The sequence below is a fragment of the Eubalaena glacialis genome, chromosome 8, assembly GCF_028564815.1.
Source record: "Eubalaena glacialis isolate mEubGla1 chromosome 8, mEubGla1.1.hap2.+ XY, whole genome shotgun sequence".
Classification (NCBI taxonomy): domain Eukaryota; kingdom Metazoa; phylum Chordata; class Mammalia; order Artiodactyla; family Balaenidae; genus Eubalaena; species Eubalaena glacialis.
Window position 1 is genome coordinate 2,648,593 of NC_083723.1, and position 15,670 is coordinate 2,664,262.

A 15,670-nucleotide genomic window follows, 5' to 3' on the forward strand; every position below is an offset into this window, starting at 1 on the left:
CCCTCTGCCCAGCCCCCCACCGCAGCCCCTCCATCCCGACGCCTAACCCAGGCCCCCCAGCGCGGCCCCCTGAGCAGGGACCTCGATGCTCCCTGAGGCCTGGGGGCCTCACCTCAGCTTCCGGGAGCCTCCAGAGCCCAGCCCTTCCCCGCTGCACCCCGTTGTCTGGAGGGCCTCCGCCACACGTGCGGCTGCCCTGTGCGTCTGCTGGGGATGCCTTGTTCCTGCTTTTCGTTCTGAACGTGATCCTTCTGGGAGACCAGGCCCCGTGTCACTCGGCCGGCTCCAAGCAGGGGGATCCCTGGTGCTGGGCCCCCTGAGGCGGGGGGGCCTCTCTCCCGCTGCCCCTCTTAGACTTCTCCTTCCTGCCGTCAGAGACCCTACTGCCCTCCCTCGGGGCTTCGCACCACACCCTGCAAGACCTCAGTGTAAACCGCCCCCGAATGCTAGGTGCCCAGGCGCATTCAGGGCCTTCTTCACAAACTCCTTCATTGCCGGCCCCGGGGGCCTTCAGAGGCCAGAGCAGCCCTGGTGGGACCCAGAGGAAGACGGTGAATTGTTTCCCGAGTGATAACCCCCCTGAACTCAGGCACCAGGGTTCAGTCTGCTTTCCCGTCAGACGGGCGTGGGCTGATCAGGTGAGCTGCAGGTAGCAGACATCCCTGGGGGATGGTGGGGGGGAACTGGGTCCCAGTCCCCACCGGCAGCCCTGGGTAGGTCAGGCGGCCTGTCTGAGCCTATTTCTCCATTTGTAAAGTGGGGTCGTGGTTTCCTCATGGGGCAGCTTCAAAAAGGAAAGAAACGGGTGCCCAGAAAGTGTTTTGCACAGTAGCTGGTAGCACACCCAGACGGGAGGGGACAGTTCAGGCCGGCAGCCCTGCCCTAGATGGTGCACGCTTGGTGCAGCTTGGATTTTAAACGGGAAGAACACATGACCTAAACTGGTCCTTTTCACACGTTTCTCAGTAAATGGTTTTGAATCATAGAGCTGGCGGGGTGGGGGGGGGGCGGGGGGAAAGGGAGGAGGAACCTTCCTCATTTCAAAGAAATGTTGCCCGAGGGAAGGACAGGACTTTTTGAGAGACCCTAGTCCTAAGAAACGGCTGAAACCTACTGGGAAAAGTGTGATGTTTCAGGTTCTTGCCGAGAGATGTGAGATGTTGGCTGAAGTGCCGGGATGCGGGGCTGCTGAGTAATGAGTGAGTCCCTTCACAGGGTGTGGGGTGTCTGTGCCCTGTGACTGCTGGGCCCTCGCCCTCCGAGGGTCTGCACCCCTGAGCCAGCCTTGTGTGCTGGTGTCACATCTGAGGGGACCCAGCCTGAGGCCAGGTGACGCTCTGGGTCCCAGAGCTTCTCGAAGGTGGAGGGAGCACAGCAGGACTTCTTTCCCCAAATCCATCTCCAGCGCCCTCCCTGGACTACATCCCAGAGCTTTACAGGGAGGGTGGATAGACTGACATGGCATTTGTTAGGCACGTAAATAATGAGAGGGGTGAGAGAAGAGAGAGGAAGAGCGGGAAAGCTTTAGAGTTCCGTGAGAGAAGAACTATACAATGCAGAGGGTGCAGGCTTATTTTATCCAGGTTCGCAGTAAGTCCACACTAGACGCTGAAGAGCTCGTGGCGGCCGCATCTCTGGCCCGTGTCTCCCCCGTGTGAGTTTACTGTCAAGATGTAGGGTTCCTCACCCAGGAATCTCTCCAGGATGTTTCCCAGCTAAGAAACGGAGGGAGAAGGAACCTCACCGTGACTTCTGGGTACGGTGGAGATGCCTCTGACCACGGGGCTGGGCGGGAGTGGGAGGGAGCGGGGCCTGTCTGTGCCCTGGGGGCACTGTCCTTCGAGTGTGAGGGTCAGCATGACAGACTGGCTGTCTACCTTCGAGGCTGTTTCTCTGAGCTGCCTTTGTAAATACCTGGGCAGGAAGAGCGGTCTTTGCCACTGACGCGCACACACACGTGCATAGACACGCACGTGCACACACGCACACACACGTGTGAGCCTGGTGCACAGGCCAGGGGCGCCCACCCCACCGCGTGTCAGTCCCGGCCACTTGCCCAGCCTCGGCCCTGTTCCCCTGCAGATGCCCACGTGCTTGCAGACCCGAGGTGCCTCCTACTTTCTGCCTTTCCCTCCTCCATCCTGGCCCCTCGCCTGGCCTCACCTCACCCCCAGATGCTGCCCGACAGCGTGCTTTTGGGCGGAGCACAGGAAGAGATGGGAAAGGCAGGGTGAGGGCTTGTCTCCGCCCTGGGCCGTAGGGCACGAGCATCCTGGGCAGCCTCTCCTTACAGACCAGCGCCCTTGAAGACAGACAGCGCTGCCGCTCCCCCGGGCTCAGGGCAGCGGGGCAGCGGGCAGAGCTGTTCTTCCGGACCCACCTCCCCCTGCTGAGTCACCTCTTGCTTGGAATTCTGGCAGGGACCCCTCTGAGCTTCTGGAAGGGAGGGACGGCAGGGGACCCGCCCTCCGTGTGTCCCGGGGGAGATTACTTTATCTCCGGCCTCCCCGAAGCACGGCCTGGGCTCCTGGGATCTGTGGGGCTTGACACGGTGCCAACTGCGGGGATGGGAGGGAATGGCCTGGAGGGTCTGCAGAGCCGGAGGGGGCCCTCCCTTCACCCCTCTGCCGACAGAGCAGCCCGTCCTGTCCTCCGTGTGGCAGAGGTGCACACAGCAACCGTGCTTCAGGGGCCAGGCACATCTAACCGTCGAAACATCGCCTTCAGCCTTCACTGCTTCATTTCGCGCTGGCAGCGACATCCAGCCCGCTGCTGCAGTAAGAATGTGCCCCGGGAAAACCACAACTGAAACACGCACAGTGTTTACAGTCACATCAGCTAAAGCACCTGCGGGTCCCCCCTGCAGACGCCCCAACGGCCAAGAGCTGTCCATCCCCGCCCCTCCTGGCCATGTGGCCAGGGATCCAGTCACCCATCGCCTGGTCTCCTCCCATCCTCACGCGGCCTTGACGCTGAGAGGTGGCCCCCTGCACCTGTGCTGGCCCCGCCCGCTGGCCCCGCCCACACGCCTGCGTGCGGCCTGAGCAAACTCTCCCTCCCTTAGTGTTTCGGCCTGTCTGATCCGGTGTACATTCCCCTCACTGGAGCAAGATTTGTAATGGAAAAGAAAAACAAAATAAAATTCAAGGTTTCACCTACGTCCACGCCCTCACACTATTTCAACCTCCCCAGGTCCACGGTGAGACGTTTATGGCTTCTCATTGCTTCTCCAGCCATCTGAATTTCCTTCAGCCCTTATTTATTGCCTGAAAATGTCCCTTTCCTCCTCTCATTTTAAAGCTTGAGCTAAGCTCTCTCACTCTGTTTTTATTATGTTTCCATGGTCTCCTTTTCATGGGTTTCCTTAGATTATAGGCGTTGGAGGCGAATTTTAGAAATTTCATCTTGGTATTTCTGTATACTTGCTATCTTTGAATAGGCAAATACTATTTTTACCAATAAAAAGGTATTTTTTCTTTAAAAAAAAAAAAGAAAAAGCAAGAAGGACATAACATTCTGAAAATATCCCTAAATCTATTCTTTAACCTGTTGAATGTTTCACCCTAAATTGCAGTAAACTCTATCTAAGAGGGTGGGTAGGGGGCGATTCCAAAGGACACCAAAGCAATGACTTCAAAGACAGTCCCATGAACAGAATCATCACTTTTGAACCTGTTTGCTCAGGTGTGCTCTTCAGAAGAAGAGTCTTTGCTTATCCACGTTTCCCTTTCTAAATTATAGGTTTATCAATCAGAGCTTTCCCATGCTATTTAGTTCACTGTGAACACTTAAAATTGTACTAATGGAATATAAACAGAAATAGGGCTGGTCCCCAGCTGGTCTCCTCCACGGAGAGGATCAGAAGTTGGTTTGTCCCCGGCAACTCATCAGGCTGTTGGTTAGTTCCGTGTGTTGTCTGCTCTGGATGGCAGACCCAACAGTTGTCATGGGAAGGAACGTCTAGTTGACTTTGACCATTTTGTCGCTTTCCACTTGAAACAACCAAAACTGTCCCACGACCTGGCCATCAGCTGGAAACCCTGTAAGGGTGAGTGAAGGCTTTAAAAGGTCACCCCAGCCCCATTCCCAAGTGGAGGTGAGGACCTGCCAGGGTGTTTGGGGTGGGAGGGGAGCCTGCCTAGACTTGGGTTTCCAGGTGCCAAGGACATGGTCCCCAAGGGTGTCTGTCTTTCCTAGACACCGTCATGGTCTTGCAAAGCACCAGCCCTGTTGTTTTTCCCGTGTATTAAAAACTTGGTCAGCGCTAGTCGGCTGTAGCCAAGCCCTTCAGCCTGGAGTCTTTGTTGACGAGAAGATAGGTGTTATCATTGGTCCTGGTTATCTGCCCATGGTTTTCCACTGAGAGGAGGGCCGGCTGAGGAGCAGGGCCTTATAAGCGTTACCGTGCATCTGCACATGGACCCGACAGAACAGACACGATGATTCCCGTTCTGTGGGTGAGGAAGCCGGGGCTCAGGGCAGCTGGTGCCTGACCGAGTCCGCATCACCTGGGGGGACAAAGCCAAGCGTCCAGCCCTGCAGCCCCTGCACCCCACTCTCCAACAGCGCCCCTCCTTCCCAGAAGTTGACACAGCTGCAGGTTCGGGGACATCTGGGACGTGATGTGACACAGGCAGGAGTAGCCAGAGGACCCGTTTGAACAGAAAGGCTGGGCCCATGTGCTCGGTTCTCTAAACTGAAGTCAAGTCCAGCACATTCCCCGAGACTCACTCGACCTAAATGCACCCACTTCCTTGGGAGCCACACTCAGACCTAAGAAGTACAGTGCCTTCTGCCTCATACTTTGCAGTTCCTCCTGGAATGTGTATGGATTTCTGAAAATGTCCAGGTCAGATGGTTGTCTCCAAAAATAAGGAGTTTGTCGATTCAATGACCCTGTGATGAACCCCTCGTGTTCTAGGTCTTGTGCAGGAGGAGAGGAAATGAGAGAAGGGAGCAAAGTGCCCGTAGCCTTTTATCTGATCACGGAATTGGGCTCCAGACACACCAGCTTCCAGAACTGGGCGCGAATCCCAAGGGCTCTGGAGTGGAGATGGCGCAGGCTGTTGTACCGAGAGAGAGGGTGGGTTCTGACCGGTTGTCGAAAGGGTGGGAGAGCAGAGGGACCCCTCGGGGGGCAGAGAGGCACTGCTAGCTGAGTAGGTCGGGGGGACGAGACCTGAGGCGGGTGGCCCTGACATCTGCACAGGACACAGATCTGCTCGGACGAGGAGGACGTCTCCATACCGGCTGCAAGGCGTTTACAAATGAGTGCAGCCGGTGGTTTGGTTTTTCTTGCATTTTTCCTGCAGGTTCATCCGTTTGGTTGTCTGAGTAGCATTCCCAGCTGGGAGGGTCATGGTCATTGCTGACCAGTCCTAGAGGGATTTGGCCCAGGATTTGGGGGTTTTGTCTCATCACAACAGTGCAGACCAGTGGAAGCTCTGGACGTAGGTGCCCTGATAAAGGCAGCCTGTGGATGAGGGTCTCAGGGCGATGGGCAGCGTGGATTGGAAGCGGAGCCTGAAGGCAGGGTCCCCGGGGTGCAGGTCATCCCCATCCCTGTGCCGGGCAGTGGGCAGGAAGCCCTGGCAGGATGTGGGGCGGGGGGGGGGGCGCCCTGCGGGGCAAGGCAGCGGCTTCACGCGTGTGCTGGCTGCCATGTGACTGGAAAAGAGTCGGAAAGACAGAACTCAGAGAGAAATTGGCCGTGGAAGGCCAGGGGTGGGAGTGAGGCCATGCGGCCAGATGAGAGGACCACTGGCACGTGGGACGGGAGGAGGAGAGCTGGGTCTGGAGAAAGACCTTGAGTCTGGATTAGGGACGGAGCCCAGGAGAATCCTGCAGTCAGGGGGCGCTGGCACATCGCTGCTTCCTGAGTCCATGCAGGACACAGGGCTGAATAGACACCGGGGCCCGGAAAGCTAGAGGAAGGATCTGGAGCGGGAAGCGGGGTGTAGCAAGAGGAGCCGCTTGGGAGTCGCTCAGCTTAGGTGTGAGGCCTCAGCCAATGCTCGTGGGCTCGGTGTGCGGGGTCAGACTAGCTTCCTCTTCTGTCAGTCTGGAAGGACACCCCCTTCCTGGCGTGAGTGGTCAGGAAATGTCAGCATTCTCTTTCCCAGCAAGACACAGAGCCCCCTAACATAGAGGATGGTCTGAGGACAAATACGCACCCCGGAAACGTCTGGGTGTGGCAGAATCGCTAGAGAATCTGGATCTGGTACCTATGCAGGATGTAACCAGCTCTCTAGCAGGAGCATGGCCTTGGGGTTTTGGCTCTGGGGGGGGGCGTCCCTGCTCCTCTCCTTTGCCCACTGGCCCACTCGTGGACCCTGTCGCTAGGGCGGGGACAGGGTGAGGATGCCCTTCCCTGAAATGCTAGATCTGCAGGTATCGCAAAGGTCACTGCAAACCATACTTACACAAGTTAGTAAGAGACTGATGATCTGGCTGTGACCGACAGGCTAATATGATTTAAAGAATCTATTAAAAAGTCACATGACCACACATTTCTAAATTCTCCTAAATACGAATCTGAATGTGTTTACACTGAAATCGTCAGAGTCTTTTTTTGACTTGGAAGTGGACAGCCTTCCTCTCTCCCAGTTTGAAAATCCCAAGTATGTTTTCATCTCTCCTGAAGGTTCCAGCAGTGTGAGAAGTATATAATTATATTCTTTATAATTTGCACAACTAAAGGCAAACTGAAGAGTGTGGTTTTGGGGCCTTTCACCTTTTTCCCAGAATGGTCATCAATTGGCAATCTGAATAGGGTTCCGAATCTGAGGCACTCCCAGCATTTTATACAAAAATGTTCGTGACAACTTGGGGAATAAAAATTCCTAGCAAATGAGCTCAATTTGCTGTTGGTTACAAGAATGTATTTCATGAAATTTAGGAAACTTAACAAGGTTCATTAAATCTGTTTGTATCTGCACCTTTTTATGAAACAAGAGCCTGAAATGTGGGGTGAAATTTACTAGGGAAATGAAGACAAGGCTGAGCGTCCAGGAGGCATCACTTCTGCCCCCATGGCGAAGCTTCTAGGACCAGCCAGGATTGTGATCAGAGACACGTCAGGTCTGCACCTGTAACACAGCCCCCCAGGTGCCTGGGGAGAAAGGTGGTGTGGCTGATTTTCACACTCACCAGACACGTGGACACCATCAGAGTGCAGGGCCCTCGGGTCAGCAGTCCAGAGAGAGCAAGAGACTCTGGACCACCATGCCCACCGTGCATGCTCACTGCCCGTGGGCAAGGGGGCCGGGTGGCCGTGCAGAGGGCAGCAAGGGGAGGGGGGCACACTTTCCAGACCACTCACTGGTCGTCATTTTGTTGTGTGGGGAATTCTTTTTTTTTTTTTAGTAAAGATATTTATTCTTTATTTTATCATTTTTAAGTGAAGTACAGTTGATTTACAATATTGTATTTGTTTCAGGTGTACAGCACAGAGATTCGGTATTTTTTACAGATTATACTCCATTAAAAGTTATGACAAAATAATGGCTATAATTCCCTGCGCTACACAATATATCCTTGTTGCTCATCTATTTTGTTTTATTTTTATTTTTATATTGGAGTAGAGGTGGTTTACAATGTTGTGGTAGTTTCAGGTGTGCAGCGAAGTGAATCAGCTCTACAGATACATACATCTATTCTTTTTCAGATTCTTTCCCCACACGGGTCATTACAGAGTATGGAGCAGAGTTCCCTGTGCTCTACAGTAGGTCCTTGTTGGTTATCTATTTTATACACAGTGGTGTGTGTCTGCTAATCGTGCAGGGGATTCTGTAGGTAAATGCGCTGTAGCTCTCATGCGTGGTGAGCGTGTGTGCAGCTGCGGTAACGTTCGCGCGGTCCAGTGCCTCTCCAGCATCGTAAGGGAGAGAGCACAGCTCCCAGAGGCCCTTCCGGCAGGGAGAGTGTGTGTCTGGAGTACTGACTCTATGCGTCAATTACATATGGTCTCAGATTCACCTGTTTCCCTGCTAACCACCAAGAGGATAAACTCCAGAGCTTCCTGGAAGCCCCAGCCTCCTCCCTGGTGACCTAATGATAGTTCCTGCCTTGAAGGATCTCGTGGGGACAAAAGGCAGCTTGTGGAAAGAGCTTGTAAGTCCCTGGTGTTTACAGAGCTCCTGGTGAATGCCTTCCCCGAGGCACTGGACCGACCAGAGTAAAATGGGACGAGATGGGACGAGACGGGACGGGGCAGGATAGGGTGAGTTTTCACGGTTCCCTGCTGTGCATCATTTCCCCACAGGGAGTGAGGAGCTCTCCTTTTCCTGAACTCAGAAGTAGGTACCTGCAGGAACGTGTATGGTACCCGAGCAAGAGTGAATTCTTATCAGTTCAGCTTTCCTCGGGGAAAGCACAACAACTTTATAGCTACAGCTGTTTTGTTTTTTAAACTTTTTGTAATTTGAAGGGAATCAAATCTTTAGGACAACAACTTTCAACTTCATTTGAATTATACTAAGCAAAGAACTGATGCTCTTGAGAAATGATTAACATTCAGTGTCCAACGATGTGCTGTAATATTATTTATATTCAAAAGTAATGGGTGAAATGGAAAGCATTCTGACAGAATTCCATACTTTAAGGCTTATGCTCTGATCACCCAGGATCTGTGCAAGTGTACATCTTCTCCTGGCGAGGCAGCTTTTAGATGAATGCTATTCATCATCACGCATGGCCTGTAGCTGAAGGGGCACCAGGAAGTTCACTTTCAAATCACGTCACGCCCAAGCCCCCTATCATCAATCTCAGCCATATCTCAGGGAATTGGGGCAGTGACATCATTTAATCAGAGAACTTTATATTATGTCATGTGTTGTGATGTTCCTGATTTTAAAAGGTAATGCTTACCTTTCAAAACATCTTGACCTTTTCTCCCTTATCTGAGATGGTAGCACCCCCATGACACAGAGCTACTGAGGTGCCAAAAGTCGATACAAAGGGTTAGAACTCAGTGAAGACGATAGAATTGCAAAGGTCACTGTGAAGTCAGCATCCCGTGGTTGACTGTCTGCAGACCATGGAGCACAGGTGCACCCAAGTGGACCACCTGATGACAGCTCTGCTGGGTGGGACACAGGTGGTGACTGTTAGATTCGGATGCTCAAGGAACAAAAGGAATAGAGGAAGACTAAGGGTTTGTTAGGAAATAATTAAGGTAGCGACTTCAAGGAATAGCTTTGGAAGTGTCTACCAAACTGTTTCCCCATTATCCCAGTATTTTACTAAATTTTTCATGTGGAAAAAAAGGGAGGGTCTGTGGTCAGATAAGTTTGGAAAACACTGATCTAAGCAAACTTCAGTAGGTCTGTTTCCTGCAGGAAACTCTGCTAATTCAGTAGTTCAGCAACACGTTTAATTTAGCAGCTACTCTGTATGCATAACTCAGACAGTTACTGGGGGTCACTCCAGCAGAGAAAACTGTATGTGTGTTGTGTGTGTGTGTGTGTGTGAGAGAGAGAGAGAGAGAGAGATGTGTGGTATCTATTAAGTTTCAAGATACAGGCACACACTGAAAAGCTATGACCTATAAAACCAAACAAACTTGGCGATTTGAGGTGGTGATAGTATTCATGAGGGCAGCTGATAAGGAATACCCACAGAAATTGGTAGCTCGTTTTGAGGTAGAAAACACGAATTTCTCCCCACTCAGTGTGTTGCATGAACATTTTCTAATTTTCTGTGAACACTTTCTAAGAAAAAGCTGAAGGAAGAACATTTGCAATGCAGTCAGCCCATTAAGAGTCACACTGCTTTTGTGAAGATAAGCACTTTCCCAGGAGACGCTTGGCTGTGAAGCTGAGATCTTGGACCTGTTTATACCAACTCCCCAAAAGGGTTTCTCAGCAGAGAAAGTTCTAGAATGTTCTAGGTTGCGGCCCCTAAGATGTTCAACACACCAGACGTTGCTCTGCAGTGCCTGTGTGATATAGTGCCATGAGCTCAGACCTCTGGGAAGTGGGGTCCTCTTTCTGAGTAAGCACTGTGTTACGGTGTCAGCCCTCTGTCTGAGGGCTAACAGTACCAGATTAGTAACTAAATAATGGTTTTGAGTAATATTACTTTCCTTTTAAAAAATAATGCTTTCTTTTAAACTCTTACTCTTTCTCTCAGATGGTGTTACAGCCCAGCTTTCTTTTTGCCTTCTCTATTGCAGTTACTTATGGGGCTGACGGCTTTAGGGATTTTCATGCAATAATTCCCAAATCTTTCTCTCGTAAGTATACACTTTGCTTCTAGAAAATGGTAACGTGTATTCATTTCATACTCAGTTTCCATAGTGTAAATGTTGTGAATGCATCTTTTTTCATCACCTTCCTTCATACTTGAAAAAATGAGATGAACTAAATATCAATCACGCTGTTTATTAAACATCTATCATTGAGAACATCTCTTACACACTGAGGTATGTATGCCTGGTTTTAGACTGCTGGATATACTATGGAGCATGCTTTTTGTGGTGGCAATGCAGTAATAGTAAGGGTAGAAGTAACAATAGTATCAACAGAATTGTTACCCTACTAATGCTGTTAAACAGCTTTGTTACGAATGTTACGACTATCCCCTCTTTGTTGAGTGTGATGATAAAGGTCAGACTTTCTGTCACCGTTAAATAACCCAACATACTTTCAAGATACTTTTTACAGTTTTGTAGGATGGAGAAGGATACATACTGTCTTTCTGTTGCTCTGAAGTATTAATTTCAGAACCGAGAGGAGAAAAATCGCAGGGCTTCAAGGCCGTTAGTCCGTGGTCCTCGCTTCCTGAGCAGACACACTGAGTGCTTTTGCGTGCGGAACGCTCCTGATCTGAGCTGTCAAACCAAACACAGATGTTAATTTCATTTTTCTTTTTTATGAATTGAGAGATGATGAATGATAAATATATTTGGGCAACATCCCTGAAGGAGTATTTTAAGGAGTGGAAAGTGCTTTTTAAAAATGTCCAGAGAGCTGAATATTCAAAGTGGTACAAGTTGGTTGCCCCCTTAGGACTTAAGTCTTCAGAGCCTGTATTAGTAAATTATCTAATATTAAAGCAACATCAGAAGACAGGCCATGCTTGTTAATACTGTAACAATTATTAATACAGGCTGTAATCTAAAAGGTGTCAGTAGCCGTTAAAGATAGGTTTCTGACATCCTGGCTATCAAAAACTCTTCGGTACCTAAAGGGTTTAGCAGTATCAACCTAAGGATATCCCTTTTCTCATAACCTACATTGACTGCTTTTCCAGTATAGAGAACGGACTTGAGGACGCGGGGAGGGGGAAGGGTAAGCTGGGATGAAGTGAGAGAGTGGCATGGACATATATACAGTACCAAATGTAAAATAGATAGCTAGTGGGAAGCAGCCACATAGCACAGGGAGATCAGCTCCGTGCTTTGTGACCACCTAGGGGGTGGGATAAGGAGGGTGGGAGGGAGACGCAAGAGGGAAGAGATATGGGGATGTATGTATACATATAGCTGATTCACTTTGTTATACAGCAGAAACTAACACACCATTGTAAAGCAATTATACTCCTATAAAGATGTTAAAAAAAGTAATAGAGATCTTTCTCTTACTAATGTTCCTTTGAATTAACTTTAACAGCTTGACATTTATTTCTGTGAGATCTATATGCATATATGTATAAATGTGTATATGTGCGTATATATGTGTATGTGTGCTGGTATGATTATATAAACTGTTATACTAGGACAGATAACTAATATAATTTCGAGATGAACAATCACATTGTTGAAATATTAAGAAGTTAAAAGCACTTAAGAGTAAGATAATGCATTCTAAGATGTGTTTTCATTAAATCTGAGGAAGGTTTAGGCTCGAGCATATTGTAATATTGGAGCAGATCCTTTGGTGAAGACTCCAGTATGTAAAAAATTGCTGCCTATACAATACTTGGAGATACTGTAAGATAGATGATACATGTTTCAATACACTGCCTGTCTATATATTTATACAGTTGGGTTCACAAGGTATTAGTATCTCTTTCTCTCCTCCTTCCCCACCCCCTCCCACATACCCAAGTTGTAACTAAATGGCTGTTGACCTTGATGAAGTCTCCACCCAAAGAGCAACCCAACTGTTCTGGGACAACATCACCACCTAGTGGTCATAGTGGAAAATTGTCCTCCTCACTCATCTCTTTTTTTCCTTCTTGAAAATTAAAAACATGAACTGTTTGACACCCTCTATCTCAGTTTGTGTCCCTTGTTACCTGAGGAAAATGTAAATATGCTTGTAACTCATTCTTTTTTTCTTAATCTTCCTCTTTTGTCTCTCCCTGATTTCATTCCATTTAAAACCTTAAACATCAAATAAGGATAAACGTATTCCTAATCATGCATCCTTGCAAGGGAAAAAAACCCCCTGCATTTTAAATGATATAAGTTATAATAAATGGTTTCAGTAACCTTAAAAATGCTTGAGAGTTTCCATAAATCCTTTAGAGGCAGTGCAAAAACTTCTACACATCTTCTCTGCATCTAAAATTTTCGTTTAATTACCCTCATTCAAGATATCTCTTAAATATTTTTATTCCATTTGATTTTTACTAGTCGTCAGTTGCAGGAATATTTCTGTCTCCTGTTTCTTCATTTAAAATATTGAGCATTTTGAGCTTACCTGGCTTAAACTCATAGTGACAGCTTGGGGATATCTTTTCAATGGAAAAATGCTGTCTGAGTACCATTTACCTCACCAGGAAATATAAAGACACATTCGAAAGGAAGAAGAAGATGAAGGGGAAACAGAACCCCTTTGTGAGGCGGGGCTGCCAGTGTGCATTATTCCTGTGCATTAAAAGGATTTGATCATTCATGAGGCCGTACGATGCTTGGCAGGAGACCCAGGCCCCGATGACCCCGAGTTCCCTGGATTCTCTCATTGCTAAACTTGTCTAAGTGCTAAGGTTCAGGGGTCCAGGGTCAACTGGATCTGCCCTGTTACTAAACACATAGAAGGCCTCTGAAATATATAACAACGACACTTTCATTTTCCTGAATTTTCAATTGCGTCTGGGAAGGAAAGTGCCTTTTGGCTCAGGATTTGAAGGCACCCACTCTTTATGCAGCCACATTTATTAAATAATGACATTGGGGTCCCGTCCATTAGCTCCCGGGGGTCAGTGGAAAGGCTGCAAGGTTAGGCCTGAGCCAGAGTGTTCTGGGGTCAAGAAACACAGAAGTCTCCATTTCATGTTCTATATTTAATCACTTCCATTCAGCACCTTACTGAGTTTGACATTTTTCTAAGTGGTGGGAGGACGGAGTTAGAAGATATTTGTAAGTAGAATCCCTGTACTCAAGGAGAGTATAACATTTCACAGAAGCAATACTGCAGCTAAGCAGTTTGGGGTCCAAGGAAACGGAGCCGATGAAGCGGTTTAGGGATTCAGAGGAGGGGAGGGACACAGAGACAGCCTCCGTGAGGTGGACCCCAGTACACTAAACGCGGGTTAGGGAGGACTGACCATTTCCTGGAATTGGTGACGGGCGGGTCTGAAGAAAGAAAACGACAGGGCTGGTCCCGTGGCGTTCTCAAGAGACGGATGCAGGAGCCCCGCTTGTCCCTTTGGGTGGGCTCCGGGGTGTTTGCATGTGAACCTGCAGGAGGTGGACAGCTTGAATACACTCCCAGCACCTGTTCCCAGTCTCTTCCTTCACTAGCTGGGCAAAGGCTGGTGCCGCTGACTCTCGGCGGGTGGAGTTCAAAATCACGGGCCCACCAGCACTCAGACCCGAGGGCCTTCCCGCACCAGCGCCCGCCCCTCTGGCGCCTTGACTGGGAGCCTGGCAGCCAGAGCCTGGCTATTGCCCTCTGCCCTCGGGCTGCTCAGAGGCCTCCCAGGGCGGGTGCCCCCCGTGGAGGGACCTCCGATCCCCCCTTTGCCGCTCCTCCTGCTTCCCCTCGTTCAGGAGCTCAGGGTGGGTGGCGGCATCTCTGCTCTCAGCTGGAGGCTTGTGTCTCTGAGCCGAGCATGTCCAGGCCCCTCGATGTCCCCTAGGAATGGGCTTCAGTGTCCCCCGACTTCCTTCCTTCTGACCCTCTCTGGGCTGCACTCCCTCATTTAAAGGAGGCGTCCGGCCTGGCTGGCTCAGGGGATTCTACATGTCAATAACAGAGACCCCCAAGACCGCAGCCTCTGCTGTCCTTTGCTCAGGCCACATCACTAATCAAGCTCATCATCACCTAAAACCCCCGAAGCCATTTTCACATTTACCAAAGTGGTGAAACCAAGACACCCCTTTCCGAGCTTGTGTTTCTAAAATGTGTATTCTACCTTAAGTGATGGATGTCTGTTAGATTTTGACCTTTGAGATCTGGTCTGTGTTTGCCATGTTTTAAGACAGTTCCGTGGCCTGATTTACATCATCTACGACAATAATACACATGTCGCCTGTATTCGCCTCCCCGTCAGACGAGAGGCCCCGTTTTCACAGACGCAGGGGTGGGGGGCATCTCTGCCCCTCTTCCACGCAACCGGCACCCAGCCTGCATTTGTCCACAAAGAGATGGGAACCTTCCCCCAACACTGAGAGAAAATGCACACGTGCTTGAATCTGCTGAGCCCATGCTGACGTGTTGCCCTCTGGGTCTCACCTCCACTCTCAGCCCCCTCAGGCCCCCTTTCTCCCCTCTTACTTGCCACAGATCTTTCCTGTCAGAGTCTGGCCTCAAATTCACCCCCAGAGCTCTAGCACGCTTCCAGCTCTGCATCCCCGGCATCTGGCCTCCGTCTCTTGTGACTCAGTGCGTCTACCATTTGCTTACCTGGAGCGCTCTGTCCAGTTCCCATTATTTACGCTGCCTTGACCTTGCCACTGTGATCCAGGGACCTCCAGTCTGGGGGTCTGCCCACCTTTTTTCTGAAAACCAGAACATCACAGGATACTGAATTTTCTTCTTCAATTTTGGTCTCTTCTGGCACCAAACACATCTACCTAAAATCGTACAAGGGGACCCACAGTGATCGGAGGGTGATTTAAAATAAGCTCTCTTCAGCCTCTGGTTTTCGGTTCTGTGAACAGCATGCTCAGAGAAGCTGTCACATGGCAGCTGTCCCGCCTTCATGAACTGCTGTCAGCTGAGTGACTGGTGTCAAGGCTTCTGGCTTGAGGGTGTCTGTGACATTTAAGGTGACATCCGTCCCTCAGTTTTCACTCCCGCTGTCCTCATCCCGTTCACTCCTGACGCGCTTTACCTGCTCTGCCAGCAGCCTGCCCGCGGGGCCGGGACGTGTGTCCTGATGGCGGAAACCTCAGGTCGCCCGAAGCTCCCCTGCTGTCCTGCTCCTCACCAGGAAGGGCCCGCACTTCATCATCGGCACAAGCCACAGGGCCACCAGACGGTCACACAAACACCTGTCTTCTTAATGCAGAACAGGTGGGAGTCTGGGGCAAGTGTTAATAAGTCCTATACTGAGGTGTGTTTTGGAGAAAGCAAGAGTCAGTTCCATCGAGCGGGTTGCCTCTAAACTTATGACCTGGAGCTGAGTGCAGGAAGATCGGCGAAGGGAATTATGCCGACGCTTGTTCATCTGCATGGTTCCCTTCCTCCGTCCACAGGGTCCTTGGCCTGCGCCCTGGGTCCCAGCTCCGGGCGCTGGAGAACCTGCCACACCTACAGTCATTTGCCCCTCTGCGCTC

At 50.1% G+C, this 15,670-nt stretch overlaps 1 protein-coding gene across 15 annotated transcripts in view; it reads left to right on the forward strand.

The window, feature by feature from the left end:
• IKZF1 (IKAROS family zinc finger 1) overlaps positions 1 to 15,670 on the forward strand; it is a 74,707-nt gene that overhangs the window by 35,467 nt on the left and 23,570 nt on the right. For 2 of the 15 annotated variants that reach the window (XM_061197525.1, XM_061197540.1), the window contains exon 3: positions 10,175 to 10,234. The exons of the other annotated variants lie outside the window; for them this stretch is intronic. In XM_061197525.1, coding sequence (XP_061053508.1) covers positions 10,175 to 10,234 — 60 coding nt within the window. The remainder of the gene's footprint in view (positions 1 to 10,174; positions 10,235 to 15,670) is intronic. 15 annotated transcript variants of the gene reach the window in all.